Raw genomic sequence first — 26830 nt, forward strand, 5'->3', positions numbered from 1 at the left:
GTAGCGTATATCCTATCCAGCCTAGCACAGCTTCCGCGTTGGTAATGCGTGAAAGTAGGACGGCCTACTTTTGAAAGTAGGTATCCTAAATCTTCCATGTAATATTCTTCCAGCAGCGAAATGAGTAGTCGCTCACTTTTATCTCGTGCAGGCACACTTCTAGTTCTATCTTCAGCCAGGCAAACACAGTTAAAATCAACTAGCATGATAAGGCATTTTTCACATTTCAGAAACTGTTCTACTCTTTCAAACAATACAACACGTTCATTATCAGTGTTTGGTGCATAAATACAAATAACACGCCATTCCTTTCCAGAATACAAAAAGTCAAGCACAATCAAGCGCCCCTCCTCTGACGCTACAACTTTTTCACTTTCAATGCCTACGTTGTTTCTTATATAAATTGCGCAGCCCCCGGATGTACCTTTTGAGTGGCTCACACAAACATTATAGTGTCTTCGAAAAGTTTTCACCATACGATCCGTGTGCTCCTCACTTTCAATCTTGGTTTCTTGCACAGCTGCCAGATCTAAGTTATTTTCGAGAAAGAGACGATTAATTTGACTTTGACGCTTCTTGGCTGCTAGTCCGCGTACATTCAAAGTGGCGATTCGTAGGACACGGCAAGCTTTCCGTTCTTAATGTGTGAGGAGCACTTAGATCGCACAGCGTTTACCTCGGAGCGCAGAGATGTATAAGAGGGTTCACCGTGCTGAGGCAATTCACAGTCGGCATCATCCAGCTGCCCCGTGTCTTCCCTCTCAACAGATGTCCGGTGGCTGGACTCCGCAGCAGGGTCTAAACGTCTTTGTTTTAGAGGAGGCATGTCGCTGGCTTGCACAAGGGAAGCGAGGCCCCGCCTTTAGCTCGGCGGTTTCGCCTCTGGTCGTCCGTCAGGAGGAATGTTCGGTTTCGGCTTGAACGACATTCGTCGCATCAGAGCCGATTTAGGTGGCGGAGGGCCGCCGCTTGCATCCTTAGGAAGGTCCGAGTCTTCGAAGGTTTCGTTATGCCCTCGTTTGGCGGACATCGATGCGATGCCTTCCATGGCTACACTCTCATCTTTCGAAGGGTCGCACGGCGCAGCCGCTTCTACCACACGCATTTTCGGTCGTGTTATATTGGGGTGCCTCACTTTTTGGTTCTGCTGACGTTTCTTTCGACTTCCTTTGGTCGCTCGCTATCAACACCTGTTTCACCGTCGTACTGGGGGGCGTTTCCGGCTTTTTGGGTTTCTCCGGCGCCATCGCTGCTGCTTCTTCGGCTTCAGCTTCGTCCATGAAATTTTCAGAAGCATCTTTGCTTTTCGCGGGTCCCGTTATGTTCGCATACGTAGGCACACACTGGGCTTCGTCGTGGCCAAACCGTCGGCACCGCTGGCATCGAGGGATTCGGCAGTCACGGCGGATGTGACCTTTTCCTTGGCAGCGCAAACAAAGGGGGGGCCTTTCCAGGAATTACGACGAGAGCAAGTTCTCCGGCGACACGTACTTGGTGGGGAACGTCTTCAATTGTGACCCCTGTCTTTAGCTTCAGGCTTAGCACACGCGTTGTCGAACCTTTCTCTGACACACCCGACACGCGCCAGCGTTGCCTATTCACTTCTGTGACTTCGCCATACGGCTCGAAGGCCACACGAATGTCCTCATTTGTTACATTGTGGAGCACCCAGTGTATCTTCACTCGGACCTCCTGGTTGTTTGGGTCTACCACCAGGCACTTTCTGTTTTTCACATTAATATGTCCGGCAGCTAACAACTTTTGCATACCTTCACGACTTTTGAACGTCACGGCCTACACATGATTCATTTGAAATGCACCTAAGGCTTCCACATCAGGTAGCAATTCCAATTGAGCAAGGGCATCCCTGTAGTCCTCGACTCGGTACGGTCTCGCTTGTAGGTCACCGTGCAAAAATACTGTGTTCAAAACAATACGACCTTTCGGCAGATGTGGCAGCAGTACTTGATAATCCTGGTTATCTTCCATAGCGTCCCTGTTTCCGCGGCTAAACTGTGCCGCAAGCACTGGCTCGTTCGAGCCCATGAAACACGTCCGTCACCCGTGGCGGCCGGAAGTGGAATCCGACTGAGCTAGCCGGGCACACGGAGTCAGGATAAGTAAGCTCGGCCACGACTGCAGCGACAGGCGCACGATAAAACGTACCGGCACCAGTTTCACTTACTGAATGCGATTTCAGTTTCTGTTTCATCGAGCATTTCTGCCCGGCAGTACATTTCACACTTGCGAACAGGATTTTACTTTAGTAGCACTTCACGAGGTTGTAAATAAATCTGCGAGACCAGGTTTCTCTGCAAAAATGTGCGAAAAAAAAAAGAATACACGCAGTCGACAGGATTCGAACCTGTGCGGGGAGACCCCAATGGATTTCTAGTCCATCGCCTTAACCTCTCGGCCACGACTGCAGCGACAGGCGCACGATAAAACGTACCGGCACCAGTTTCACCTACTGAATGCGATTTCAGTTTCTGTTTCATCGAGCATTTCTGCCGGCAGTACATTTCACACTTGCGAACAGGATTTTATTTCAGTAGCTCTTCACGCGGTTGTAAATAAATCTGCGAGAGCAGGTTTCGCTGCAAAAATGTGCGAAAAAAGAAGAATACACGCAGTCGACAGGATTCGAACCTGTGCGGGGAGACCCCAATGGATTTCTATTCCATCGCCTTAACCGCTCGGCCATGACTGCAGCGACAGGCGCACGATAAAACGTACCGGCACCAGTTTCACCTACTGAATGCGATTTCAGTTTCTGTTTCATCGAGCATTTCTGCCGGCAGTACATTTCACACTTGCGAACAGGATGTTACTTCAGTAGCTCTTCACGCGGTTGTAAATAAATCTGCGAGACCGGGTTTCTCTGGAAAAATGTGCGAGAAAAAGAATACACGCAGTCGACAGGATTCGAACCTGTGCGGGGAGACCCCAATGGATTTCTATTCCATCGCCTTAACCGCTCGGCCACTTTTTTTTTTCTTTATTCAGAACGAGGTACATCGTGTACACACACAAAAAAAACAGGTGTAGTTTGACAAGAAGTATTTAACAATGCATTAAAACCGCCAATCACACTTTGTTTGGCATAAATTGTTTAGAAGCGCTTTAGTGCTACAAGTTCATTCAGTACAGGGAGCCATTCCGGCTGTTCTTCTCGTGCATTGTATGCATCTCTTATGTAAGCTATACTTTCAATGAAGTATTCTCTGACAGAACGGGCATTCGCGTCAACATGCCGAAATGCCATGCATGATTTCCAAATAGCGTGCATACTTAACAGCATAAACATGTCGTACGGTATGCCACTGTCACTGTGAACCGGTAGGAAACGGATTCCATGGGGTGTCAAAGGTAAGTCTTTTTTTAAAGTTCGTTGTAAGATGTCCCAATGAAACGTAGCATCCAAACAGTCCAAAAAAATGTGATCGACACTCTCTGGTTTGCGGCATAGGAGACAATTAACAGACCAGGGAACAAATAAGCCCCTTTCCTGCAGCCATGGTTTTACGGGAAGTGTACCAGTGTGTAGCTGAAAGAAAAAGGTCTTTGCTGATGGCCGTACCACCATTATTTTAACCCTTTGAAGAACGTCTTTTCCCTGGCCTTTTTCATACATCGCACGATACATCGGCACAGGCAGCATTACATCAATAAGGTCTTTATATAATTGTCTTTTTGTCACCACACCAAGGTACTGTAAAGAAAAACGTACTTTTAGTATGTTAAAAGCCGAAACAGCTTCGTTGAGATAACCATGAATGCCGCTACGCCCAGCACAACAAGTGGATACAACAAATTCGGGTAGATAACAGCATAATCTAACTTGTAACATAGTACGTAAGAAAGGATGGCTCTGATCTCGCAGAAACATAAACCTGGAAACAATCTGCCTTAGAAATAAGTGGGCTAATCCCAACCCACCGGCTTTCACTGACCGGAAAAGATTTGTACGGCTCGTGCGTTCCCACGTGGAGGCCCAAACAAAAGTGGCAAAAATTCTGTGTATCTTCTGTACATTTGAGCGGTTCATGCACAGCACCTGAAGTACATACCAAATTTTGGCTGCTAAGAATAAGTTGCAAACTGTTGACCTCGCGAATATTGATAGGTTTTTTCCTCCCCACTTGTTCGCTTTCTCCCTTAATTTTTCTGTCTCGTCGTTCCAGTATTCACTGGGATCATTATATTTCTGCAGTGGCACACCGAGGTACTTCGTCGGCACGGAGCTCCACTTAACCTTTTCGAAAAATTCAGGCTTTTCGTCCCAGGTACCATGCCAAAAAGCTGCACTCTTATCCCAGTTTAAGGCACTGCCTGACCACTTGCAGTACTTGTCTGCTACACTGACTGCTTCACTAATACTCCCTCTGTCTTTACAAAAAACAGCGATGTCATCTGCGTAGGACAGTACTTTGACCTCAGCCGTCATTAACCTAAAACCATGTATCTTGTCGCTATTGATTATGCTCAAACAAAAGGGCTCCAAGTAGATAGCAAATAACAAGGGGGAAATCGGGCAACCCTGACGGGCACTCCTTGCAATTTGAAAGTTTGCAGTGACTTCCTTGTTAATTACGATGCTAGCAAAACAATTCCTATACGACATCTTCACCCCTTCTAAAATAACATCTCCTACATTTACATGTTTCAATATTGAAAAAAGTACATCATGCATAACACGGTCAAAAGCCTTTTCCAAGTCCAGTTGCAACATTGCTACTTGGCTGTCCCATGCATCGCAACACTCAAGTATGCTCCTCGCAGTGTGGATATTGGTTCCTATTGTTCGGCCCTTAATTCCGCATGTTTGGTGCGGTCCTACGATTAACCGTATTACACTTTGCAGTCTCTTGGCGAGTACCTTCATAAAAACCTTATAATCAGTGTTAGTGAGGCTTATGGGACGATAAGCACTCACTGACAAGAGCTTCACTGGATCTTCACTTTTGGGTATGAGTACAATATGTGACCTTCGAAAGGACGGCGGCATTTCCTTTACCTCGTAAGCCTCCGCTACGAGGCGTAACAGGAGTTCCGACAGCTCATCTTTGAATGCTTTGTAAAAAGCTGTGCCTAGTCCATCCGGGCCGGGCGTTTTCCCTTCACTTAATTCATTAATGGCCCTTTCAATTTCCCCAACCGATATTGGCTCTTCAAGGCGTGCGGTGGTTTCCTTATCTAGTGTCGGCATTATTGACAAAAACTCGCTGTCCAAGGCTGCTTCTCTGTTACCGCTGCACCCAAGAAGTCCTTTATAATAATCCAAAAACGCGCTTTCTATCATCTGTTTGTCCGTGGTAGTCACTCCTCCGTATTTAATCTGTTTTATTTCTTTACGCGAGGCGTAGCGCTTTTCTTCGCTCAGCGAGCGTTTCGTCGGTGTTTCCCCCAGCCAAAGGTGTTCTGCGCGTGCGCGTATGACTGCTCCTCTGTATTTTTCAGTGTCCATTATCTCCAGCTGAATCTTGACCTCTCTTATCTCTTTAGTTAAAGTGCCTGGTCGCGTGCTTTCGACTGACAACAAGAATTCTAGCTGACCTTGTAGTTCTTTTTGCTTTCTTTTTTCATTGTAGCGTAACATGGAAGACCTTTCAATTGCAGCAATTTTAACTTCTTCCTTGAACTGTTCCCATGCAGCGACCATTCGCCCCGACTCAGACGAGCGCACTTTTTCAATAAGTACTTTTACCTTATCCACAAAGATTTCATCACTAAGTAATTTATTGTTCAGTTTCCACAGTTTCCAAGAAAAGGTTGATCTTTTCTTCTTCACTCCCAGAGAAAACATTACGGCACTGTGATCACTGAAAGCTACTGGTTTGTGCTCGTAACTGTTGCATAGCGGCACGAGTACATCTGATACGTATGCTCTATCTAAACGGGAATGGCAATCGCGCTGGAAATGCGTAAACCTAGCGCCACTTCCAATTTGCAATACGTTTCCTACATCTTCAAAACCCCCCTCTTGCATAAGCTCTGACAGCAACAAAGCACTTTGATCACGAACGGATAGTCTTTTGCTTCTATCTTCTCTGAAGCACACGCAATTAAAATCCCCCAGAATTATCACGTTTCTTTCAGATTTTAAATACCGTTCGACACTTGCAAAAAAGGATAACCGCTCAGTTATACTATTCGGTGCATATACGCAAATGATGCGCCATTTTTTACCAAAACCGTGAAAATCGCACAAAACGAGACGGCCGTCATCGCTAGCATGAACATACTCTTCAACAAATCCTAAAGAGTTCCGCAGAAAGAGAGCACACCCTCCAGAGGTGCCAACAGAATGACATATGCAAACATTATAGCGGGACCGAAAAGGTTCGACCATGCGGTCCGTTTGTTCTTGACTTTCGACCTTCGTTTCCTGTACCGCTATGATATCGAGGTCGTCCTCTAGGAAAAGACGACTAACCTGATATTGCTTTCGTTTAGATCGAAGTCCGCGCACATTTAAAGTTGCGATACGCAACGTAGTTATGGGCTGTGAAGGCCGCGGGCAAGATACGGACCGCATGGTTCTTACCTCGCCGATTGACACATCCCTGGCTTCCCCCGTTGAAGTTGTGGATAGGCACGTACAAGGCGGGTACTTCCCACACGCGTCACATAATGATGAAGCCATATTCGCTATGTCCTTGAGCGCCTATGGATTTAGGTCCCTCGTTGACTGTCTTCCCCCGTGGCTACGAGGGTGGCTTCGGCGGCGGACGTGTGCCCGCAGCGATGTTCGGCTTGAACCTCAAGCTGGGTCGCCTGAGCGTTGCCGCTTTCGTTGCCGGCTCACCTCCTGTTGTCCTCTCTGGTTCTGCGTCCTCGTTGCTGACATCTTCAAGCGTTCGCTTTGCGCTTGTCCCCGCTCTTGTGACGTCCATATCTTCAGGTTGTCCAGTCGACGACCCAATACCTTGCTCATTTTCGTTGTCGCTTTGGTCCCGCGCTATAGAGCTCACGCTGTTGGTCTGTTGACCCGTTTGTTCAGCCTGAGCCGCTTCGCTTCCTTCGTCCTTCGGGCCCTTAGAAAGGGGCGTGAATACGGGACCCCGATTTCTGCTTTCCGCTGCTTCTTCTGCATCAGCTTGGTCCATTATGTGCTCCGTGAGATGGTCGCCAGCCACAGGCCCGGCCACACTGGCGTATGTTTGGACACACTCGCTGTCTCCGTGACCATAGCGTCTGCACCGACCACACCGGGGTATGCGACAGTCCCGGCGTATATGTCCCGTTCGTCGACATCGTAAGCAAAGCGGTGCTCGTCCTGGCACAACCAAAAGCGTTGTTATGCCGCCCACTCGGAGCTGGTGTGGTAGGTCTTCGACTGTCAAGCCCGCTTTTAATTGCAGGGTGACAGTCCTGGTGGAGGTTCCTTTATCGGCGATACCTTGGACGCGCCAACGTTCCTTTGATACTTCTGTCACTCTTCCATAGTTTGCGAGTGCGGTGCGCACATCTTCATCCGGTACATTATGCAGAAGCCAATAAAGCTTTAGCCGGACATCCTGCTTGTTCGGGTCGATAACGAGGCAGCGCCTTTCCTTTATCTTTACGTCACCAAGTGCTAGCATCTTTTTCGTGGCTTGCGCCGTACTGAAAGTCACGGCCCAGACGTGGTTCATCTGGAAAGCGCCTAAGGCGAGTACCTCAGGCAACATACCCAGACTAACCAAAGTGTCACGGACGTCTTCAACACGATACGGCCTTGCCTTGATATCTCCGTGTAGAAAAACAGTATTCATAACACACGCACCTGTAGGCAACTGCGGCAAAACGACTTCGTAATCCTGTTCATCTTCGGCGACAATCCTGTTTCCGCGACCCATCTGGGCCGCTGTATCCGCCCCTACGGAGCGCATGATGCACACGTCCGTACACAGCAGTGGCCGGAAGTGAAATCCGCTCGGCCACGACTGCAGCGACAGGCGCACGATAAAACGTACCGGCACCAGTTTCACCTACTGAATGCGATTTCAGTTTCTGTTTCATCGAGCATTTCTGCCGGCAGTACATTTCACACTTGCGAACAGGATTTTACTTCAGTAGCTCTTCACGAGGTTGTAAATAAATCTGCGAGACCAGGTTTCTCTGCAAAAATGTGCGAAAAAAAAAAGAATACACGCAGTCGACAGGATTCGAACCTGTGCGGGGAGACCCCAATGGATTTCTAGTCCATCGCCTTAACCTCTCGGCCACGACTGCAGCGACAGGCGCACGATAAAACGTACCGGCACCAGTTTCACCTACTGAATGCGATTTCAGTTTCTGTTTCATCGAGCATTTCTGCCGGCAGTACATTTCACACTTGCGAACAGGATTTTACTTTAGTAGCACTTCACGAGGTTGTAAATAAATCTGCGAGACCAGGTTTCTCTGCAAAAATGTGCGAAAAAAAAAGAATACACGCAGTCGACAGGATTCGAACCTGTGCGGGGAGACCCCAATGGATTTCTATTCCATCGCCTTAACCGCTCGGCCACGACTTTTTTTTTTTTTCTTTATTGCCTGCTTTGACATACACATCGGAACACAAACACAATCAGAGGTCAAACGTAAGAATACATATTACATAAGTGCGTAAAGTGGGCATGGATAAAACGATCAGCCAAACTATGGCTGAAATGTGGTGGCTAAAATCGTTTCATATACATGAGTGGCTCGATCCTCGATACCCATTCAGGTACCGGCTCCGAAGATTTGTGTGCTTCCAGGAACCTGCCCACTGATTCACGGAAATACTCCTGTGCCGACCTTGCATCTACATCGACATGACGTGCGGCCATGCAGGCCTTCCATATGCAGTGCAATCCCATGAGCATAACTGCGTCAAATGGGACGCCGTCTTCATTTTCCACAGATAGGAAACGGATTCCTCGCGGGTCTAGGGGAAAGTCTTTTTTCAGCGTTCTTTGCAGTATGTCCCAAAAGAACACGCCTTCCCAGCATTCTAAAAAGACATGCTCAATGGTCTCAGGCTTTCTACATATAAAGCAGTGCACACCCCAAGGTACACACATTCCCTTTTCCTTTATCCATGTTTTAACCTCTAGTGTCCCGGTGTGCAACCTGAAGAAAAAGGACTTGGCTCCTGGAGCAACATACATTCTTTTTACACGCTTCAGAACATCGCTTCCTGGATTGGCACTATACATGGCGCGATACAGAGGCACAGGAAGAAGTACATCGACGAGGTCCTTGTACAACTTCCTTCGTTTCACTTCCGACAAACATTCACAAGAAAATCGAGCACGCAAGAATTTATAAGCCGCCACAACTTCCTTCAGGAAACCGAAAACCCCTCCTGCTATAAATTCGGTGGATACAACAAAATCAGGCACAAGTTTACTTAGTCTAAGCTGTAGTACAGTACGTAAAAAGGGGTCCTTCACATCACGTAGGAAACAGAACCGGTTCACTACTTGCCTCAGGAATAAATGCGACAGGCTGAGGCCTCCATCACGTACACGTCGGAACAGGTTGGTACGGCTTGTCCTCTCCCAAACCGACCCCCAAACAAAAACAGCCAGAATTCTGTGCAACTTCTGTACGTTAGTGCGAGAGCAGTGCAAAACGCTTAGCACATACCATAATTTCGTAACAAAAAAGACATTGCACACAGTGCTGCGGGCAAACATAGACAATTCTGACCCTTTTGTCTTCTCCGCCCTTGCGCGCATTTCCAAAACTTGGTTCTGCCAGTAGGGTTCACTGTCGCGATAAAACTCTAAAGGGACGCCTAGGTATCTCGTGGGTGTGGAAACCCATTGCATGTTGGCAAACGTGTTGGGTGTCACTGGCCAAGCTCCATGCCAGATTCCGAGGCTCTTGCCCCAGTTAACAGCGCTGCCGCTAGTAGCACAAAAACGCTTCACAATTTTCACAGTATTCGTGACACTGGCGTGGTCCCCGCAAAACACTGCTATGTCATCCGCGTATGCGAGTAGTTTTACCTCAACGTGCTGTATTTTAAAGCCATTTATACAACTAGCTCTTATTACACTGAGGCACAAGGGCTCGATATATAAAGCGAAAAGTAGCGGTGAGAGGGGGCAACCCTGTCGCACCGACCGCTGCACTTCGATAAGCTCTCCCACGGACTTGTTGATTATTAGCCTCGTCGTGCAGCCCCTGTACGCCGTTGCGACTCCCTCTGTGATAACGGATCCCACGTTTATATATTCCAGAATCGCAAACAGTATTTCGTGCGGTACGCGATCGAACGCTTTCTCTAAATCGAGCTGGAGCATTGCGACTTGTTTGCCTAATACGTCACAGCACTCCAGTATGCTTCTCGCCATGTGAATGTTAGTGAAAATGGACCGGTCCTTTATACCGCACGTCTGGTGCGGTCCAACTATATCCTTAATAACCGCTTGTAGTCTTTTCGCCAAAACTTTCATGTATACCTTGTAGTCGACATTCGCTAAGCTGATAGGGCGATATGCCGTTACCTGCCTTAACGTGTCACGATCGTCTGTTTTTGGGATCAGAACTGTGTGCGTGGACAGGAATGAAGGCGGTAATCGCTTACGTTCATATGCATCTTCTAAAACATTAGCTAGTATAGGGGCTACTTCGTACTTGAACGCCTTGTAAAAATCAGCTCCTAGCCCATCGGGCCCAGGAGATTTCCCCGGTTTCAAGTCATCAATAGCCACCGCTATTTCCTCGGCCGTAATCGGGCGCTCTAAAGTCTCTTTTGAACTGTTATCAATCTTTGGCATTGAAGGCATGAATTCTGTCTTGAAACTTTCCGCGTCAACCGGGCTACAGGCAAACAACTGTTTATAGTACATCGTGAACACGTGTTCGATGTCTGTCTGTTCATTCAAGATAACACCGTCTTGTTCTACTTCGTAAATTACGTTCCTGCGGGCCCACTTCCTTTCCTTTGCGATGGCTCTTTTAGTTGGTGCCTCACCTGTTACCATTGCATCTACTCTAGCTCGGATCAACGCCCCGCGATAGCGTTCGATATCCGTCTGCTCAAGCTTCTGCTTGAGCGCACAGATATCGTCCCTGAACGTCCCAGGAGCTAGGCTTTCTTGATATGTAAGCATTTGCAAGCTTTTCCGCAGGTCTGCCTCGTATTTATTCTTCTCGTGCTTTATAGCGCTGGATCTTTCCAGTGCCTTCATTTTCGTTTTTTGTTTGAAAGTTTCCCATTGTTCGCCTACTGTTGTGTCTGCTCGGTTCTTAATCTCTTCAAGCGAGGCTAACACTTTTTCGCAGAAAACCTCATCGTCTAAAATCTTCGCATTGAGCTTCCACAATTCCCATGCGAACTTATTTCTACTTTCCGCTTTGCTTTTAATATCAAACGAGACTAGGCAGTGGTCGCTAAATGAAACAGACTGCACTCGGTACTCTTGCGCAAGCGTTATCAATTCGCCCGGAACGTACACTCTGTCAAGCCGGGCGTGGCTGGATGCTTGAAAATGCGTGAAGCGCACATTTCGGCCGCTATCCAAGCATTCCGCCACGTCCTCGAGCCCATATTCATCAATTATTTTGCGAAGCTCAGCCGTGCTGGCGTCTCTATATGCTGTACCACTCGATTTATCGCGTGCTGCCAGTACACAATTAAAGTCTCCCATAAGCACCAGATTCCCTTCAATATTGCAATAGTTTCTAATACTCTCGAAGAACTGTCTTCTTTCATCGAGTGCGTTAGGAGCGTAAAGGCACATCACTCGCCAGTCTGCTGAACCAAAAACAATGTCACAGACGACCATGCGTCCTGCCGAGTCTGACCTCACAGCCTTCACTTCAAGGCCTGGGTGTTGGCGCACAAAAAGGACACACCCCGCGGATCTCCCAACGGCGTGACTAACAGCCGCGTAGTACCTTGACGTGAAAGGAAGCACCATACTCTTGGTCTCGACGTCACCTTCAATTTTCGTTTCTTGTACGGCAATGATATCTAAATCTTGTTCCATCGTCAGTCTATACAACTGCAATTGCCTTCTCCTAGCTACAAGCCCTCTAACATTGATTGTGGCGAAGCGCAAGGGTTTGTCAGGCAGTGCCATTGCAATAATATAGTGTAATAGAGACCCAGAGTATGGGGCTTACCCTTGACGACAGATTACCGTGGGGCCCGATACCTAGAACGGGGCTTTCTAAGCTTACTGCTATGTAACCGGTGGCGGTGGTGGCGGCGTCGATGGTGTCGACGCCGTCAGCCTCCGGTCTTGTGGGATGGTCGGCCTTGGCCGCAACGTTGCCCGACGCTGGGGGGCTGCTTTTGGTGGTGGCTCTCCGGCGCTGATCAGGTCCGTAGAAGAACCCTCTCCCTCGACGCCTTCGTGTGGTCGCTTATTAGTCGCGGCGCCTTCCTTAGAAATGTCCATTGCCTCCTCCGCTTCCTTCTTGCCACCCGCCACTGGCGCTTTGCTCTTCTCATCCCTGGCCAGTGCTGCTTCTGAGGCTTCATCTGTAACCAGTAGTGCGCCTTCGCCTTTGAAGTTCGCCGGCCCCGCTCGAACTTTCTCGCCCGAGATTTGTTCAGCCGGTGCACTGTCCGTCGTAGCGCTTTCTGTCTCAGCACTCGCTGCTGCTTCCGAATCGGCTTCATCCATTAGCAGCTCCGAGTTGTCGTCACTCCCCACGGGCCCCGCGACACTGGCGTAGGTACGCACGCATTCTGTCTCGGTGTGGCCAAAGCGACGACACAGCGTGCAGCGCGGCACCTTACAGTCCCGGCGAATGTGCCCGGTGCACTGACAGCGAAGGCATAGTGGTGCCCTTCCCGGCACTACCACAAGGGCAAGCTCACCAGCAATCCTTATCTGATGGGGTATATCCTCTGGCTTGACTCCTGCCTTCAGGTTCATTGTCACGGTACGTGTCGTTGAGGCCTTGTCAGACACGCCGCTAACCTTCCAGCGTTCCTTGACTATATCCGTCACTCTTCCGTAGTTCAGCAAGGCCGCCCGTACGTCGTCGTCGGGAACGGTAGGCAGGAGCCAGTGCAACTTCAACCGCAGTTCCTTCTTCGACGGGTCAATGAGGACGCAACGCTGGCCCTTCACTTTCACGTCGGCTTTTTCGAGCAGCCTCTTCGCGCCTTCCGCACACTTGAACGTGACTGCCCATACGTGATTCATTTGATACGCCCCCAAGGACGAAACCTCGGGGAGCAATTTCAAATCACTCAGCGTATCCCTGAAGTCTTCTACACGATAGGGCCGGGCCCTCACATCCCCATGCATGAAAACCGTATTCAAAACTAAACTTCCTGATGGCAGACTAGGCAAAACAACGCGATACTCGTTATCCGAGGCAGCAGACACCCTGTTTCCGCGGCCAGAAACGGCCGCTGATACCGCTCCGACAGAGCCCATTCCAAATGCGTCCGCTCGCTATCGCGGCCGGAAGTGGAATCCCTCGGCCACGACTGCACCGACAGGCGCACGATAAAACGTACCGGCACCAGTTTCACCTACTGAATGCGATTTCAGTTTCTGTTTCATCGAGCATTTCTGCCGGCAGTACATTTCAGACTTGCGAACAGGATTTTACTTTAGTAGCACTTCACGAGGTTGTAAATAAATCTGCGAGACCAGGTTTCTCTGCAAAAATGTGCGAAAAAAAAAGAATACACGCAGTCGACAGGATTCGAACCTGTGCGGGGAGACCCCAATGGATTTCTATTCCATCGCCTTAACCGCTCGGCCACGACTTTTTTTTTTTATTTTTTTTTATTTATTGCCTGGCTTGGACATTGTACAGGGCAGTCATATCACACTCACATAATACAATACAAAGGAACCGCTCGGCCACGACTGCACCGACAGGCGCACGATAAAACGTACCGGCACCAGTTTCACCTATTGAATGCGATTTCAGTTTCTGTTTCATCGAGCATTTCTGCCGGCAGTACATTTCACACTTGCGAACAGGATTTTACTTCAGTAGCTCTTCACGCGGTTGTAAATAAATCTGCGAGACCGGGTTTCTCTGCAAAAATGTGCGAGAAGAAAAGAATACACGCAGTCGACAGGATTCGAACCTGTGCGGGGAGACCCCAATGGATTTCTATTCCATCGCCTTAACCGCTCGGATATGACTGCAGCGACAGGCGCACGATAAAACGTACCGGCACCAGTTTCACCGACTGAATGCGATTTCAGTTTCTGTTTCATCGAGCATTTCTGCCGGCAGTACATTTCACACTTGCGAACAGGATTTTACTTTAGTAGCACTTCACGAGGTTGTAAATAAATCTGCGAGACCAGGTTTCTCTGCAAATATGTGCGAAAAAAAAAAGAATACACGCAGTCGACAGGATTCGAACCTGTGCGGGGAGACCCCAATGGCTTTCTATTCCATTGCCTTAACCGCTCGGCCACGACTGCAGCGACAGGCGCACGATAAAACGTACCGGCAACAGTTTCACCTACTGAATGCGATTTCAGTTTCTGTTTCATCGAGCATTTCTGCCGGCAGTACATTTCACACTTGCGAACAGGATTTTACTTCAGTAGCTCTTCACGCGGTTGTAAATAAATCTGCGAGACCGGGTTTCTCTGCAAAAATGTGCGAGAAAAAAAGAATACACGCAGTCGACAGGATTCGAACCTGTGCGGGGAGACCCCAATGGATTTCTATTCCATCGCCTTAACCGCTCGGCCACGAGTGCAGCGACAGGCGCACGATAAAACGTACCGGCACCAGTTTCACCTACTGAATGCGATTTCAGTTTCTGTTTCATCGAGCATTTCTGCCGGCAGTACATTTCACACTTGCGAACAGGATTTTACTTCAGTAGCTCTTCACGCGGTTCTAAATAAATCTGCGAGACCGGGTTTCTCTGCAAAAATGTGCGAGAAAAAATGAATACACGCCGTCGACAGGATTCGAACCTGTGCGGGGTAACCCCAATGGATTTCTATTCCATCGAATTAACTGCTCGGCCATGAGAGCTTTTTTTTTTCTTTATTCAGAACGAGGTACATCGTGTACACACACAAAAAAACAGGTGTAGTTTGACAAGAAGTATTTAACAATGCATTAAAACCGCCAATCACACTTTGTTTGGCATAAATTGTTTAAAAGCGCTTTAGTGCTACAAGTTCATTCAGTACAGGGAGCCATTCCGGCTGTTCTTCTCGTGCATTGTATGCATCTCTTATGTAAGCTATACTTTCAATGAAGTATTCTCTGACAGAACGGGCCTTCGCGTCAACATGCCGAAATGCCATGCATGATTTCCAAATAGCGTGCATACTTAACAGCATAAACATGTCGTACGGTATGCCACTGTCACTGTGAACCGGTAGGAAACGGATTCCATGGGGTGTCAAAGGTAAGTCTTTTGTTAAAGTTCGTTGTAGGATGTCCCAATGAAACGTAGCATCCAAACAGTCCAAAAAAATGTGATCGACACTCTCTGGTTTGCGGCATAGGAGACAATTAACAGACCAGGGAACAAATAAGCCCCTTTCCTGCAGCCATGGTTTTACGGGAAGTGTACCAGTGTGTAGCTGAAAGAAAAAGGTCTTTGCTGATGGCCGTACCACCATTATTTTAACCGTTTTAAGAACGTCTTTTCCCTGGCCTTTTTCATACATCGCACGATACATCGGCACAGGCAGCATTACATCAATAAGGTCTTTATATAATTGTCTTTTTGTCACCACACCAAGGTACTGTAAAGAAAAACGTACTTTTAGTATGTTAAAAGCCGAAACAGCTTCGTTGAGATAACCATGAATGCCGCTACGCCCAGCACAACAAGTGGATACAACCAATTCGGGTAGATAACAGCATAATCTAACTTGTAGCATAGTACGTAAGAAAGGATGGCTCTGATCTCGCAGAAACATAAACCTGGAAACAATCTGCCTTAGAAATAAGTGGGCTAATCCCAACCCACCGGCTTTCACTGACCGGAAAAGATTTGTACGGCTCGTGCGTTCCCACGTGGAGGCCCAAACAAAAGTGGCAAAACTTCTGTGTATCTTCTGTACATTTGAGCGGTTCATGCACAGCACCTGAAGTACATACCAAATTTTGGCTGCTAAGAATAAGTTGCACACTGTTGACCTCGCGAATATTGATAGGTTTTTTCCTCCCCACTTGTTCGCTTTCTCCCTTAATTTTTCTGTCTCGTCGTTCCAGTATTCACTGGGATCATTATATTTCTGCAGTGGCACACCGAGGTACTTCGTCGGCACGGAGCTCCACTTAACCTTTTCGAAAAATTCAGGCTTTTCGTCCCAGGTACCATGCCAAAAAGCTGCACTCTTATCCCAGTTTAAGGCACTGCCTGACCACTTGCAGTACTTGTCTGCTACACTGACTGCTTCACTAATACTCCCTCTGTCTTTACAAAAAACAGCGATGTCATCTGCGTAGGACAGTACTTTGACCTCAGCCGTCATTAACCTAAAACCATGTATCTTGTCGCTCTTGATTATGCTCAAACAAAGGGCTCCAAGTAGATAGCAAATAACAAGGGGGAAATCGGGCAACCCTGACGGGCACTCCTTGCAATTTGAAAGTTTGCAGTGACTTCCTTGTTAATTACGATGCTAGCAAAACAATTCCTATACGACATCTTCACCCCTTCTAAAATAACATCTCCTACATTTACATGTTTCAATATTGAAAAAAGTACATCATGCATAACACGGTCAAAAGCCTTTTCCAAGTCCAGTTGCAACATTGCTACTTGGCTGTCCCATGCATCGCAACACTCAAGTATGCTCCTCGCAGTCTGGATATTGGTTCCTATTGTTCGGCCCTTAATTCCGCATGTTTGGTGCGGTCCTACGATTAACCGTATTACGCTTTGCAGTCTCTTGACGAGTACCTTCATAAAAACCTTATAATCAGTGTTATTGAGGCTTATGGGACGATAAGCACTCACTGACAAGAGCTTCACTGGATCTTCACTTTTGGGTATGAGTACAATATGTGACCTTCGAAAGGACGGCGGCATTTCCTTTACCTCGTAAGCCTCCGCTACGAGGCGTAACAGGAGTTCCGACAGCTCATATTTGAATGCTTTGTAAAAAGCTGTGCCTAGTCCATCCGGGCCGGGCGTTTTCCCTTCACTTAATTCATTAATGGCCCTTTCAATTTCCCCAACTGATATTGGCTCTTCAAGGCGTGCGGTGGTTTCCTTATCTAGTGTCGGCATTATTGACAAAAACTCGCTGTCCAAGGCTGCTTCTCTGTTACCGCTGCACCCAAGAAGTCCTTTATAATAATCCAAAAACGCGCTTTCTATCATCTGTTTGTCCGTGGTAGTCACTCCTCCGTATTTAATCTGTTTTATTTCTTTACGCGAGGCGTAGCGCTTTTCTTCGCTCAGCGAGCGTTTCGTCGGTGTTTCCCCCAGCCAAAGGTGTTCTGCGCGTGCGCGTATGACTGCTCCTCTGTATTTTTCAGTGTCCATTATCTCCAGCTGAATCTTGACCTCTCTTATCTCTTTAGTTAAAGTGCCTGGTCGCGTGCTTTCGACTGACAACAAGAATTCTAGCTGACCTTGTAGTTCTTTTTGCTTTCTTTTTTCATTGTAGCGTAACATGGAAGACCTTTCAATCGCACTCATTTTAACCGCGTTCTTCCTTGAACTGTTCCCACTGCAGCGATCCATTCGCCCCGACTCAGACGAGCGCACTTTTTCGAATACCATGTACTTCGATTACCTTATCCACAAAGATTTCATCACTAAGTAAATGTTTCGTCTTATAAGAGTGTTCACGTTGAACTTCCACAGTTTCCAAGAAAAGGTTGAACCGGCTCTTTTCTTCTTCCTCCCAGAGAAAACATGTGGCTGTGATACAAGGCTACTGGTCGCTAAAAGATACGTGTTTAACTTCGAAGTTAACACACTCTTTGGCAAGAGTAGATCTGATAGCGTATGCTCTATCCAGCCTAAACGGGAATGGCACAGCTTCCGCGTTGGTAAATGCGTGAAAGTAGGACGGCCTACTTCCAATTTGAAAGTAGGTATTCCTAAATCTTCCATGTAACCCCCCTCTTCATAAGCGCTGAGCAGCGAGATTAGTAGTGGGTCACTTTTATCTCGTGCAGGCACACTTCTAGTTCTATCTTCAGCCATGCAAACACAGTTAAAATCACCTAGCATGATAAGGCATTCTTCACATTTCAGAAAATGTTCTACTCTTTCAAACAATACAACACGCTCATTATCAGTGTTTGGTGCATAAATACAAATACCACGCCATTCCTTTCCAGAATACAAAAAGTCAAGCACAATCAAGCGCCCCTCCTCTGACGCTACAACTTTTTCACTTTCAATGCCTACGTTGTTCCTTATATAAATTGCGCAGCCCCCGGATGTACCTTTTGCGTGGCTGACACAAACATTATAGTGTCTTCGAAAAGTTTCCACCATACGATCCGTGTGCTCCTCACTTTCAATCTTGGTTTCTTGCACAGCTGCCAGATCTAGGTTATTTTCGAGAAAGAGACGATTAATTTGACTTTGACGCTTCTTGGCTGCTAGTCCACGTACATTCAAAGTGGCGATTCGTAAGGACACGGCAAGCTTTCCGTTCTTAATTTGTGAGGAGCACTTAGATCGCACAGCGTTTACCTCGGAGCGCAGAGATGTATAAGAGGGTTCACCGTGCTGAGGCAATTCACAGTCGGCATCATCCAGCTGCCCCGTGTCTTCCCTCTCAACAGATGTCCTGTGGCTGGACTCCGCAGCAGGGTCTAAACGTCTTTGTTTTAGAGGAGGCATGTCGCTGGCTTGGACAAGGGAAGCGAGGCCCCGCCTTTAGCTCGGCGGTTTCGCCTCTGGTCGTCCGTCAGGAGGAATGTTCGGTTTCGGCTTGAACGACATTCGTCGCATCAGAGCCGATTTAGGTGGCGGAGGGCCGCCGCTTGCATCCTTAGGAAGGTCCGAGTCTTCGAAGGTATCATTATGCCCTCGTTTGGCGGACATCGATGTGATGCCTTCCATGGCTACACTCTCATCTTTCGAAGGGTCGCACGGCGCAGCCGCTTCTACAACACGATTGTCGGTCGTGTTATATTGGGGTGCCTCACTTTTTGGTTCTGCTGACGTTTCTTTCGACTTCCTTTGGTCGCTCGCTATCAACACCTGTTTCACCGTCGTACTTGGGGGCGTTTCCGGCTTTTTGGGTTTCTCCGGCGCCATCGCTGCTGCTTCTTCGGCTTCAGCTTCGTCCATGAAATTTTCAGAAGCATCTTTGCTTTTCGCGGGTCCCGTTATGTTCGCATACGTAAGCACACACTGGGCTTCGTCGTGGCCAAACCGTCGGCACCGCTGGCATCGAGGGATTCGGCAGTCACGGCGGATGTGACCTTTTCCTTGGCAGCGCAAACAAAGGGGGGCCTTTCCAGGAATTACGACGAGAGCAAGTTCTCCGGCGACACGTACTTGGTGGGGAACGTCTTCAATTGTGACCCCTGTCTTTAGCTTCAGGCTTAGCACACGCGTTGTCGAACCTTTCTCTGACACACCCGACACGCGCCAGCGTTTCCTATTCACTTCTGTGACTTCGCCATACGGCTCGAAGGCCACACGTATATCCTCATTTGTTACATTGTGGAGCACCCAGTGTATCTTCACTCGAACCTCCTGGTTGTTTGGGTCTACCACCAGGCACTTCCTGTTTTTCACATTAATATGTCCGGCAGCTAACAACTTTCGCATACCTTCACGACTTTTGAACGTCACGGCCCACACATGATTCATTTGAAATGCACCTAAGGCTTCCACCTCAGGTAGCAATTCCAATTGAGCAATGGCATCCCTGTAGTCCTCGACTCGGTACGGTTTCGCTTGTAGGTCACCGTGAAAAAATACTGTGTTCAAAACAATACGACCTTTCGGCAGATGTGGCGGCAGTACTTGATAATCCTGGTTATCTTCCATAGCGTCCCTGTTTCCGCGACTAAACTGTGCCGCAAGCACTGGCTCGTTCGAGCCCATGAAAACACGTCCGTCACCCGTGGCGGCTGGAAGTGGACTCAATCGCTCGGCCACGACTGCAGCGACAGACGCACGATAAAACGTACCGGCACCAGTTTCACCTACTGAATGCGATTTCAGTTTCTGTTTCATCGAGCATTTCTGCCGGCAGTACATTTCACACTTGCGAACAGGATTTTACTTCGGTAGCACTTCACGTGGTTGTAAATAAATCTGCGAGAGCAGGTTTCGCTGCAAAAATGTGCGAAAAAAAAGAATACACGCAGTCGACAGGATTCGAACCTGTGCGGGGAGACACCAATGGATTTCTAGTCCATCGCCTTAACCTCTCGGCCACGACTGCAGTGACAGACGCACGATAAAACGTACCGGCACCAGTTTCATCTACTGAATGCGATTTCAGTTTCTGTTTCATCGAGCATTTCTGCCGGCAGTACATTTCACACTTGCGAACAGGATTTTACTTCGGTAGCACTTCACGAGGTTGTAAATAAATCTGCGAGACCAGGTTTCGCTGCAAAAATGTGCGAAAAAAAAAAGAATACACGCAGTCGACAGGATTTGAACCTGTGCGGGGAGACACCAATGGATTTCTAGTCCATCGCCTTAACCTCTCGGCCACGACTGCAGCGACAGACGCACGATCAAACGTACCGGCACCAGTTTCACCTACTGAATGCGATTTCAGTTTCTGTTTCATCGAGCATTTCTGCCGGCAGTACATTTCACACTTGCGAACAGGATTTTACTTCGGTAGCACTTCACGCGGTTGTAAATAAATCTGCGGGAACAGGTTTCTCTGCAAAAATGTGCGAAAAAAAAAGAATACACGCAGTCGACAGGATTTGAACCTGTGCGGGGAGACACCAATGGATTTCTAGTCCATCGCCTTAACCTCTCGGCCACGACTGCAGCGACAGGCGCACGATAAAACGTACCGGCACCAGTTTCACCTACTGAATGCGATTTCAGTTTCTGTTTCATCGAGCATTTCTGCCGGCAGTACATTTCACACTTGCGAACAGGATTTTACTTCGGTAACACTTCACGCGGTTGTAAATAAATCTGCGAGAACAGGTTTCTCTGCAAAAATGTGCGAAAAAAAAGAATACCCGCAGTCGACAGGATTCGAACCTGTGCGGGGAGACCCCAATGGATTTCTAGTCCATCGCCTTAACCGCTCGGCCACGACTTTTCTTTTTCTTTATTACCTGGCTTTGGTACACAGCACATAATACACACAACACTGGCGTAAAAACCACCCGATGTACAAAGTACATATGGTGGCTGTGTAATCAACCAGCATGGTGCTGGTATCGTCAAGTTAAAATTCAGGCAATGTCACCAGCGGCTGCAGTCTTGACAGCCATTCGGGTGGTTCCGGTTCCACTTTATAAATTCTATAAACCAATGAATACTCTCCCTGAAGTACGCTCGTGCAGGCCGCGCATCTTTGTCGAAATGGTAGCCTGCCATTCGCGATCTCCACAAGGAGTGGAGGCCCAGGAGCATAATTGCATCGAAAGGAACGCCATCTTCATTGTTTACGCACAAAAACCGAATGCCATACGGGTGCAGCGGGAACTCTTTCTTGACTGATATCTGCAAAACGTCCCAAAAATAAACACCCTCCCAACAGTGCAAAAGAACATGATCTATGGTTTCTGGCAAATTGCAAATTAAACAATGAGTACCCCATGGCAAAAAGCAACCCCTTGTCTCCAAAAAGGCTTTAACAGGCAACGTTCCGGTATGATGTTTAGAAAAAAATGTGTTTGTTCCCGGCTGCACACGCATTTTTTTTACTCTCTTTAAAACATTGCTACCTGGGCCTCCAATGTACAAGGACCTGTACAACGGCACTGGAAAGACGATGCCGCATAGGCCAAAATAAAGTTCTTTTCGTTTTACACTCCAAAGGTACTCCCTTGAAAATCTTACAGTGAGAAACCTGATACTAAACACAATTTCTTTAAAGAAAGCCCCAATCCCTCCCACAAAATCCTCGGAAGTCACTACATACTCTGGGAGACATCTACCAAGTCGCAATTGACACAGTGTGCGCAGGAAGGGATCTGTGACGTCTCTAAAAAAACAAAAAACGGTTAACAAGCTGCCGCAAAAAGAGGTGACCAAGTCCCAGCCCCCCATCTTTGACCCGTCGAAACAAGTTGGTACGGCTGCATCGCTCCCACTCAGAAGCCCAGACAAATATGGCAAATATTCTGTGAAACTTCTGCACATTAGACCGGGAGCAATGCAGCACCTGCATTACGTACCACAACTTGCTGATAAAAAGCAAGTTACAAACTGTGGCTCTGGCAAAGATCGATAAGGCAGCTCCTATCCACTTATCGGCCTTCTCCCGTATATCTTTCGCCTGACCTTTCCAATAATGATCGCTGTCGCGATAACCATCCAGCGGGACGTCCAAATACTTGCCCGGGGTCGTCACCCAAGGCACATTAGCGAAGTGGTCAGGTTTGTTTGGCCACGATCCGTGCCAGAGCCCTAGGCACTTCGACCAGTTAACTCCGCTGCCTGTAGCTTGGCTGAAAGTACGCACGGTTTCGACAGCCTGTGTTATACTACGTTTATCCCTTGAAAAAATAGCCACATCGTCCGCGTACGCAAGCAGCTTAACTTCTGCTGCTTGTAACTGAAAACCGTTGATGCTTTGTTCATTGACAATTTTCATGCAGAGAGTTTCAATATACATGCAAAATAACAAAGGGCTGAGGGGGCAACCCTGACGAACCGAACGTTGCACGCTAATGGGGGCCCCCAGACTCTTATTCACAATCAATCTCGTAGTGCAGTTTCTGTACGCCAGGGCCACTCCCTCGCAGATAACAGAACCAAGGTTAACATAATTTAACAGAGCAAACAAAATTCTATTGTCAACACAATCAAATGCTTTTTCAAAATCAATCTGTAAGATGGCAACTCGCTCGTCTGAATAATCACATTCAAGTATGCTGCGCGCTATGTGAATATTGGTAACAATCGGTCGCCCTTTGATACCGCACGTTTGATGAGGCCCAACGATGTCCTTTATCACAGTCTGTAGTCTTCGAGCCAAAACCTTCATATAGATTTTGTATTCTACGTTAGTAAGGGCTATTGGTCTATACCCTGAAACAAATTTTAGCTTATCTGGGTCCTCGGTTTTAGGCATAAGTACTGTGTGAGAAGACCGGTATGACGGTGGCAATGTGTTTAATTTGTAAGCTTCATTAAATATGACTGTGAGGATAGGGCTTACTTCGTGTTTAAACTGTTTATAAAAAGCGGCGGTGAATCCGTAGGGTCCGGGTGATTTTCCAGGATTTAACTTGTCTATTGCTAGTTCGACTTCGGCTGAGGTTATTGGCCTTTGCAAATTCTCCTTTCTTTCATCGTTCACGCGGGGCAAAACAGGCAGATACTCGTTTTTGAATTTTTCCAGGTCTACGTCGTGAGCAGCGAATAATGCCCGATAATGCTCAGAGAAAGCCATTTTAATGTCCTCTGTATCGGCTGTTACCAACCCGCCCCATTCTATCTGGTGTATGTGGTTTCTTTCCGCACGTGCTTTTTCCAAACACAGCGCGTGCTTCGATGGTATTTCACCCGCGGCTGTGTCCTCTGCCCTTGCCCTCCCCAACGCACCACGAAAACGTTCTTCATCCAGTTGCTCAATCTTTTCTTTTACTTTTCTGATGTCTTCTAACCATTTTCCGGAGGCTCGGCATTCATGCTTCAGTAGCTTATCAAGAAGCTCTTTCATTTCCGTCTCTTTCTTTCTCTGATCGTGCCGAATGCGCGTTGCCCTGTCAATTGCTTTTAATTTTATAGTTTCTTTACACAGCTCCCATTGTTGCCAAATGTGCAGACTTTTGCTTGGTTCTAATTCGCCAATTTCCTCAATTACACTTGAATTAAATTATTCGTCCTCCAGCAGCTTCCTATTCAATTTCCATGTTTCCCACGAGAAATAATTGGTTCGCTTATTATTTCCGATACAGCATTCCACTAAGCAGTGGTCAGAAAAGGACACCGGGACTACAGCATAACTAGTACATGCCGGCAGGATGTCAAATGATGTATAAATGCGGTCAAGTCTCGCATAGTTAGGCCCTTCGAAACGCGTGTACTTAATCGCACTCGTATATTGAAGACATTCTGCGACATCCTCAAGATCCCAGTTATCGAGAATGCGCGTCAAAACATCTGTGCTCTTTTCTCTAAAGCCCCGAGTGCTCGTCTTGTCGTGTGCACTGAGAACGCAGTTAAAGTCGCCCAACAGTATCGTCTCCTTTTCTGCACAGAGTCGTTGTTCTAGGCCGTGAAAAAACAGGGCCCTTTCTTCCACCTTGTTGGGCGCGTACACACGCACAATACGCCACTCGACATTATTCAAAGAAAAGTCAACAGCCACACACCGACCCGTGGGACACGAAAAATGACCGTTCACTCTGAGCTCAGGCAACTTCTTGACAAAAAGTACGCAGCCAGCCGATGTGCCCAGTGCGTGGCTGATCACAACAAAAAACCTAGACGTGAAACGTCGCACCATGCTGCCGGTCTCTTCTTCACCATCAACTTTCGTTTCCTACACCGCCAGCACGTCTATGTCGCGTTCCGTTAAAAGTCGGTAAAGCTGGCTTTGCTTTCTTTTTCCTGCCAGTCCTCTAACGTTTAGGGTTGCAACTTTTAACGGACATGCAGGAGCCATTTTAACGAAAAGAAAAGAGACCAGCAGCACTGTGCTTACCTCTCACGTCTAGCGCGTGGCTAGACGACGCCATCGCCGGCGGTGCCGTCCGGCGCCGGCACTTGAACTTGCCCGACTGGCTCGGCGTTGCCACCTCGCCTGTCGGACGGAACGTTGGGGCGCGGACGAAGGGATGACCGCCGTACTTGGGCAGTCTTTGCTGGGGGTTCCTCGACACCCGGGGTCGTCGCTTGAGTCCCGTCGTTGCCTGTCTGCTGGTGCGGGCGCTTCGACGCCACGGCGGCGTTGGTAGTCGTCTGGCCGCCAGGCTTCTCCGCCTGCGGCTCGCTCGGGCTTTTCTGCTCGCCGCCTTTGGTTCCTAGCGAGCTCTCCGTTGCTTTCCCCGTCGTGTCGCTCGACCCAGCCACATTACCCGCCGCTCCTAGGCACGTCGGTTCAGGAACCTGGCGGGTGTCAGCTCCACAGGACGCTGGCAGGACTGGTGTCATCGGCGGGGTGCCTTTTGAGCCAGACGAGTCACCTGACGCTTCTTGTTCAGCCGGGCCAGCCCCTTTCGAGGCTTCACCGATGGAAGGCGCCGACGTGTCCGGTTGATCCGCCTGCTTTCTCGCCTCGTCAGTCCCCCTCGCTGCCTCCTCGGCCTCGGCGACGTCCATGAGCTCGTTGTGCTCGTCACCCCTTGGCAGTCCGGTCGCCGACGCGTACGTGCGGACGCAGTCCGCGTCTGCATGTCCATAGCGCCTGCACTTCGAACAGCGGGGCACCTTGCAGTCTCGGCGAACATGACCCGTGCCGTGGCAACGCAGGCATTGCATTGCCCTCCCGGGCACCACCACGAGGGCCAATTCGCCGGCGACTCTAACCTGGTGGGGCAGGTCGTCCACCTTCAGTCCAGGCTTCAACTTGAGGAGCACGCTCCTGGTGGTTGAGCCCTTTTCCCGCATGCCCCGGACGCGCCAACGCTCACGCGTCACCTCGGTGACGTTTCCGAACGCTGCGAAAGCTGTCCGGACGTCTTCGTCCTGCACGCCGTAGAGCAGCCAATGCAGGCGAAGTTTCACCTGTTGGTCTTCAGGGTCGAAAATGACACACCGGCGCCCTTTCACCTTGAGCTCCTTCAATGCGGCCAGTTTCTTCGTAGCTTCTCCGGTGTTGAGGGTCACCGCCCAGACATGGTTAATCTGGTACGCCTCCAACGCCATCACGTCGGGGAGCACACCAGCGGTGACCAGGGCGTCTCGGAAGTCTTCGACCCTGTAGGGCCTCTCACGCACGTCACTGTACAAAAACAACGTGTTGTGAACAACACGACCGGTAGGCAGAGTGGGCAGCACAATTTCGTAATCCTTGTCATATTCGGCAGCAATCCTGTTACCGCGGCCGGCACGGGCCGCTATCGCCGCTCCATCGGAGCCGTTCATTCTTCGTCCGTTCGCTGGCGCGGCCGGAAGTAGAATGACCCGCTCGGCCACGACTGCAGCGACAGGCACACGATAAAACGTACCGGCACCAGTTTCACCTACTCAATGCGATTTCAGTTTCTGTTTCATCGAGCATTTCTGCCGGCAGTACATTTCACACTTGCGAACAGGATTTTACTTCGGTAGCACTTCACGCGGTTGTAAATAAATCTGCGAGAACAGGTCTCTCTGCAAAAATGTGCGAAAAAAAGAATGCACGCAGTCGACAGGATTCAAACCTGTGCGGGGAGACCCCAATGAATTTCTAGTCCATCGCCTTAACCGCTCGGCCACGACTGCAGCGACAGGCGCACGATAAAACGTACCGGCACCAGTTTCACCTACTGAATGCAATTTCAGTTTCTGTTTCATCGAGCATTTACATGCCGCATTCTCTGGAGTGCATTTCTGTGCTGCATTTTCTGACTTTGAGCCAAGTGTTACGAGGTGGATCGGTGTGTTTTTGTAAGTGTAGTAGTGTGCACATCGTGAACTTGCCAGGCACGTCGAGAACACTGGCGTTGATATGGTAACTTATGGCCTTACGTGACGTCAGCACTCACGTTAGACCACATACGTCAGTGTTATCGAAACGAAGCGAACTTTACGGTACGATGACGTGAATATTATATGTAACTGGAGGACAGATAGATAGATAGATAGATAGATAGATAGATAGATAGATAGATAGATAGA

At 48.4% G+C, this 26830-nt stretch overlaps 4 protein-coding genes and 13 non-coding genes across 17 annotated transcripts; all 17 read right to left on the reverse strand.

The window, feature by feature from the left end:
• Nucleotides 1-2344: 2344 nt before the first annotated feature.
• On the reverse strand, nucleotides 2345-2426 carry Trnas-aga (transfer RNA serine (anticodon AGA)). Its single transcript has one exon. It is a non-coding gene; the product is annotated as a tRNA-Ser (tRNA).
• A 202-nt stretch (nucleotides 2427-2628) lies between these two features.
• Trnas-aga (transfer RNA serine (anticodon AGA)) lies at nucleotides 2629-2710 on the reverse strand. Its single transcript has one exon. It is a non-coding gene; the product is annotated as a tRNA-Ser (tRNA).
• A 402-nt stretch (nucleotides 2711-3112) lies between these two features.
• LOC125756700 (uncharacterized) lies at nucleotides 3113-4685 on the reverse strand. The gene has a single exon (XM_049411604.1). It carries the CDS (start codon nucleotides 4622-4624, stop codon nucleotides 3113-3115), a length of 1512 nt encoding a protein of 503 aa, XP_049267561.1. The 5' UTR covers nucleotides 4625-4685.
• A 1940-nt stretch (nucleotides 4686-6625) lies between these two features.
• LOC119377568 (uncharacterized) lies at nucleotides 6626-7874 on the reverse strand. The gene has a single exon (XM_037646976.2). The coding sequence runs from the start codon at nucleotides 7872-7874 to the stop codon at nucleotides 6708-6710; it is 1167 nt and encodes a 388-aa protein (XP_037502904.1). The 3' UTR covers nucleotides 6626-6707.
• A 261-nt stretch (nucleotides 7875-8135) lies between these two features.
• Trnas-aga (transfer RNA serine (anticodon AGA)) lies at nucleotides 8136-8217 on the reverse strand. Its single transcript has one exon. It is a non-coding gene; the product is annotated as a tRNA-Ser (tRNA).
• A 202-nt stretch (nucleotides 8218-8419) lies between these two features.
• On the reverse strand, nucleotides 8420-8501 carry Trnas-aga (transfer RNA serine (anticodon AGA)). Its single transcript has one exon. It is a non-coding gene; the product is annotated as a tRNA-Ser (tRNA).
• Nucleotides 8502-12149: 3648 nt separating this feature from the next.
• On the reverse strand, nucleotides 12150-13397 carry LOC119377566 (uncharacterized). The gene has a single exon (XM_037646974.1). The coding sequence runs from the start codon at nucleotides 13359-13361 to the stop codon at nucleotides 12150-12152; it is 1212 nt and encodes a 403-aa protein (XP_037502902.1). The 5' UTR covers nucleotides 13362-13397.
• A 223-nt stretch (nucleotides 13398-13620) lies between these two features.
• Nucleotides 13621-13702, reverse strand: Trnas-aga (transfer RNA serine (anticodon AGA)). The gene has a single exon. It is a non-coding gene; the product is annotated as a tRNA-Ser (tRNA).
• A 306-nt stretch (nucleotides 13703-14008) lies between these two features.
• Nucleotides 14009-14090, reverse strand: Trnas-aga (transfer RNA serine (anticodon AGA)). The gene has a single exon. It is a non-coding gene; the product is annotated as a tRNA-Ser (tRNA).
• A 203-nt stretch (nucleotides 14091-14293) lies between these two features.
• Nucleotides 14294-14375, reverse strand: Trnas-aga (transfer RNA serine (anticodon AGA)). The gene has a single exon. It is a non-coding gene; the product is annotated as a tRNA-Ser (tRNA).
• A 202-nt stretch (nucleotides 14376-14577) lies between these two features.
• On the reverse strand, nucleotides 14578-14659 carry Trnas-aga (transfer RNA serine (anticodon AGA)). Its single transcript has one exon. It is a non-coding gene; the product is annotated as a tRNA-Ser (tRNA).
• Nucleotides 14660-15011: 352 nt separating this feature from the next.
• On the reverse strand, nucleotides 15012-18739 carry LOC125756699 (uncharacterized). Its single transcript, XM_049411603.1, has 2 exons — nucleotides 18590-18739; nucleotides 15012-16211 (listed from the first exon to the last, which is right to left on the reverse strand). Exons 1-2 carry the CDS (start codon nucleotides 18737-18739, stop codon nucleotides 15069-15071), a joined length of 1293 nt encoding a protein of 430 aa, XP_049267560.1. The 3' UTR covers nucleotides 15012-15068.
• Nucleotides 18740-20218: 1479 nt separating this feature from the next.
• On the reverse strand, nucleotides 20219-20300 carry Trnas-aga (transfer RNA serine (anticodon AGA)). The gene has a single exon. It is a non-coding gene; the product is annotated as a tRNA-Ser (tRNA).
• Nucleotides 20301-20503: 203 nt separating this feature from the next.
• On the reverse strand, nucleotides 20504-20585 carry Trnas-aga (transfer RNA serine (anticodon AGA)). Its single transcript has one exon. It is a non-coding gene; the product is annotated as a tRNA-Ser (tRNA).
• A 202-nt stretch (nucleotides 20586-20787) lies between these two features.
• Nucleotides 20788-20869, reverse strand: Trnas-aga (transfer RNA serine (anticodon AGA)). The gene has a single exon. It is a non-coding gene; the product is annotated as a tRNA-Ser (tRNA).
• Nucleotides 20870-21070: 201 nt separating this feature from the next.
• Trnas-aga (transfer RNA serine (anticodon AGA)) lies at nucleotides 21071-21152 on the reverse strand. The gene has a single exon. It is a non-coding gene; the product is annotated as a tRNA-Ser (tRNA).
• A 5200-nt stretch (nucleotides 21153-26352) lies between these two features.
• Nucleotides 26353-26434, reverse strand: Trnas-aga (transfer RNA serine (anticodon AGA)). The gene has a single exon. It is a non-coding gene; the product is annotated as a tRNA-Ser (tRNA).
• Nucleotides 26435-26830: the final 396 nt, after the last annotated feature.

The sequence above is a fragment of the Rhipicephalus sanguineus genome, unplaced genomic scaffold (assembly GCF_013339695.2).
Source record: "Rhipicephalus sanguineus isolate Rsan-2018 unplaced genomic scaffold, BIME_Rsan_1.4 Seq496, whole genome shotgun sequence".
In the NCBI taxonomy this organism is placed as follows: Eukaryota; Metazoa; Arthropoda; class Arachnida; order Ixodida; family Ixodidae; genus Rhipicephalus; species Rhipicephalus sanguineus.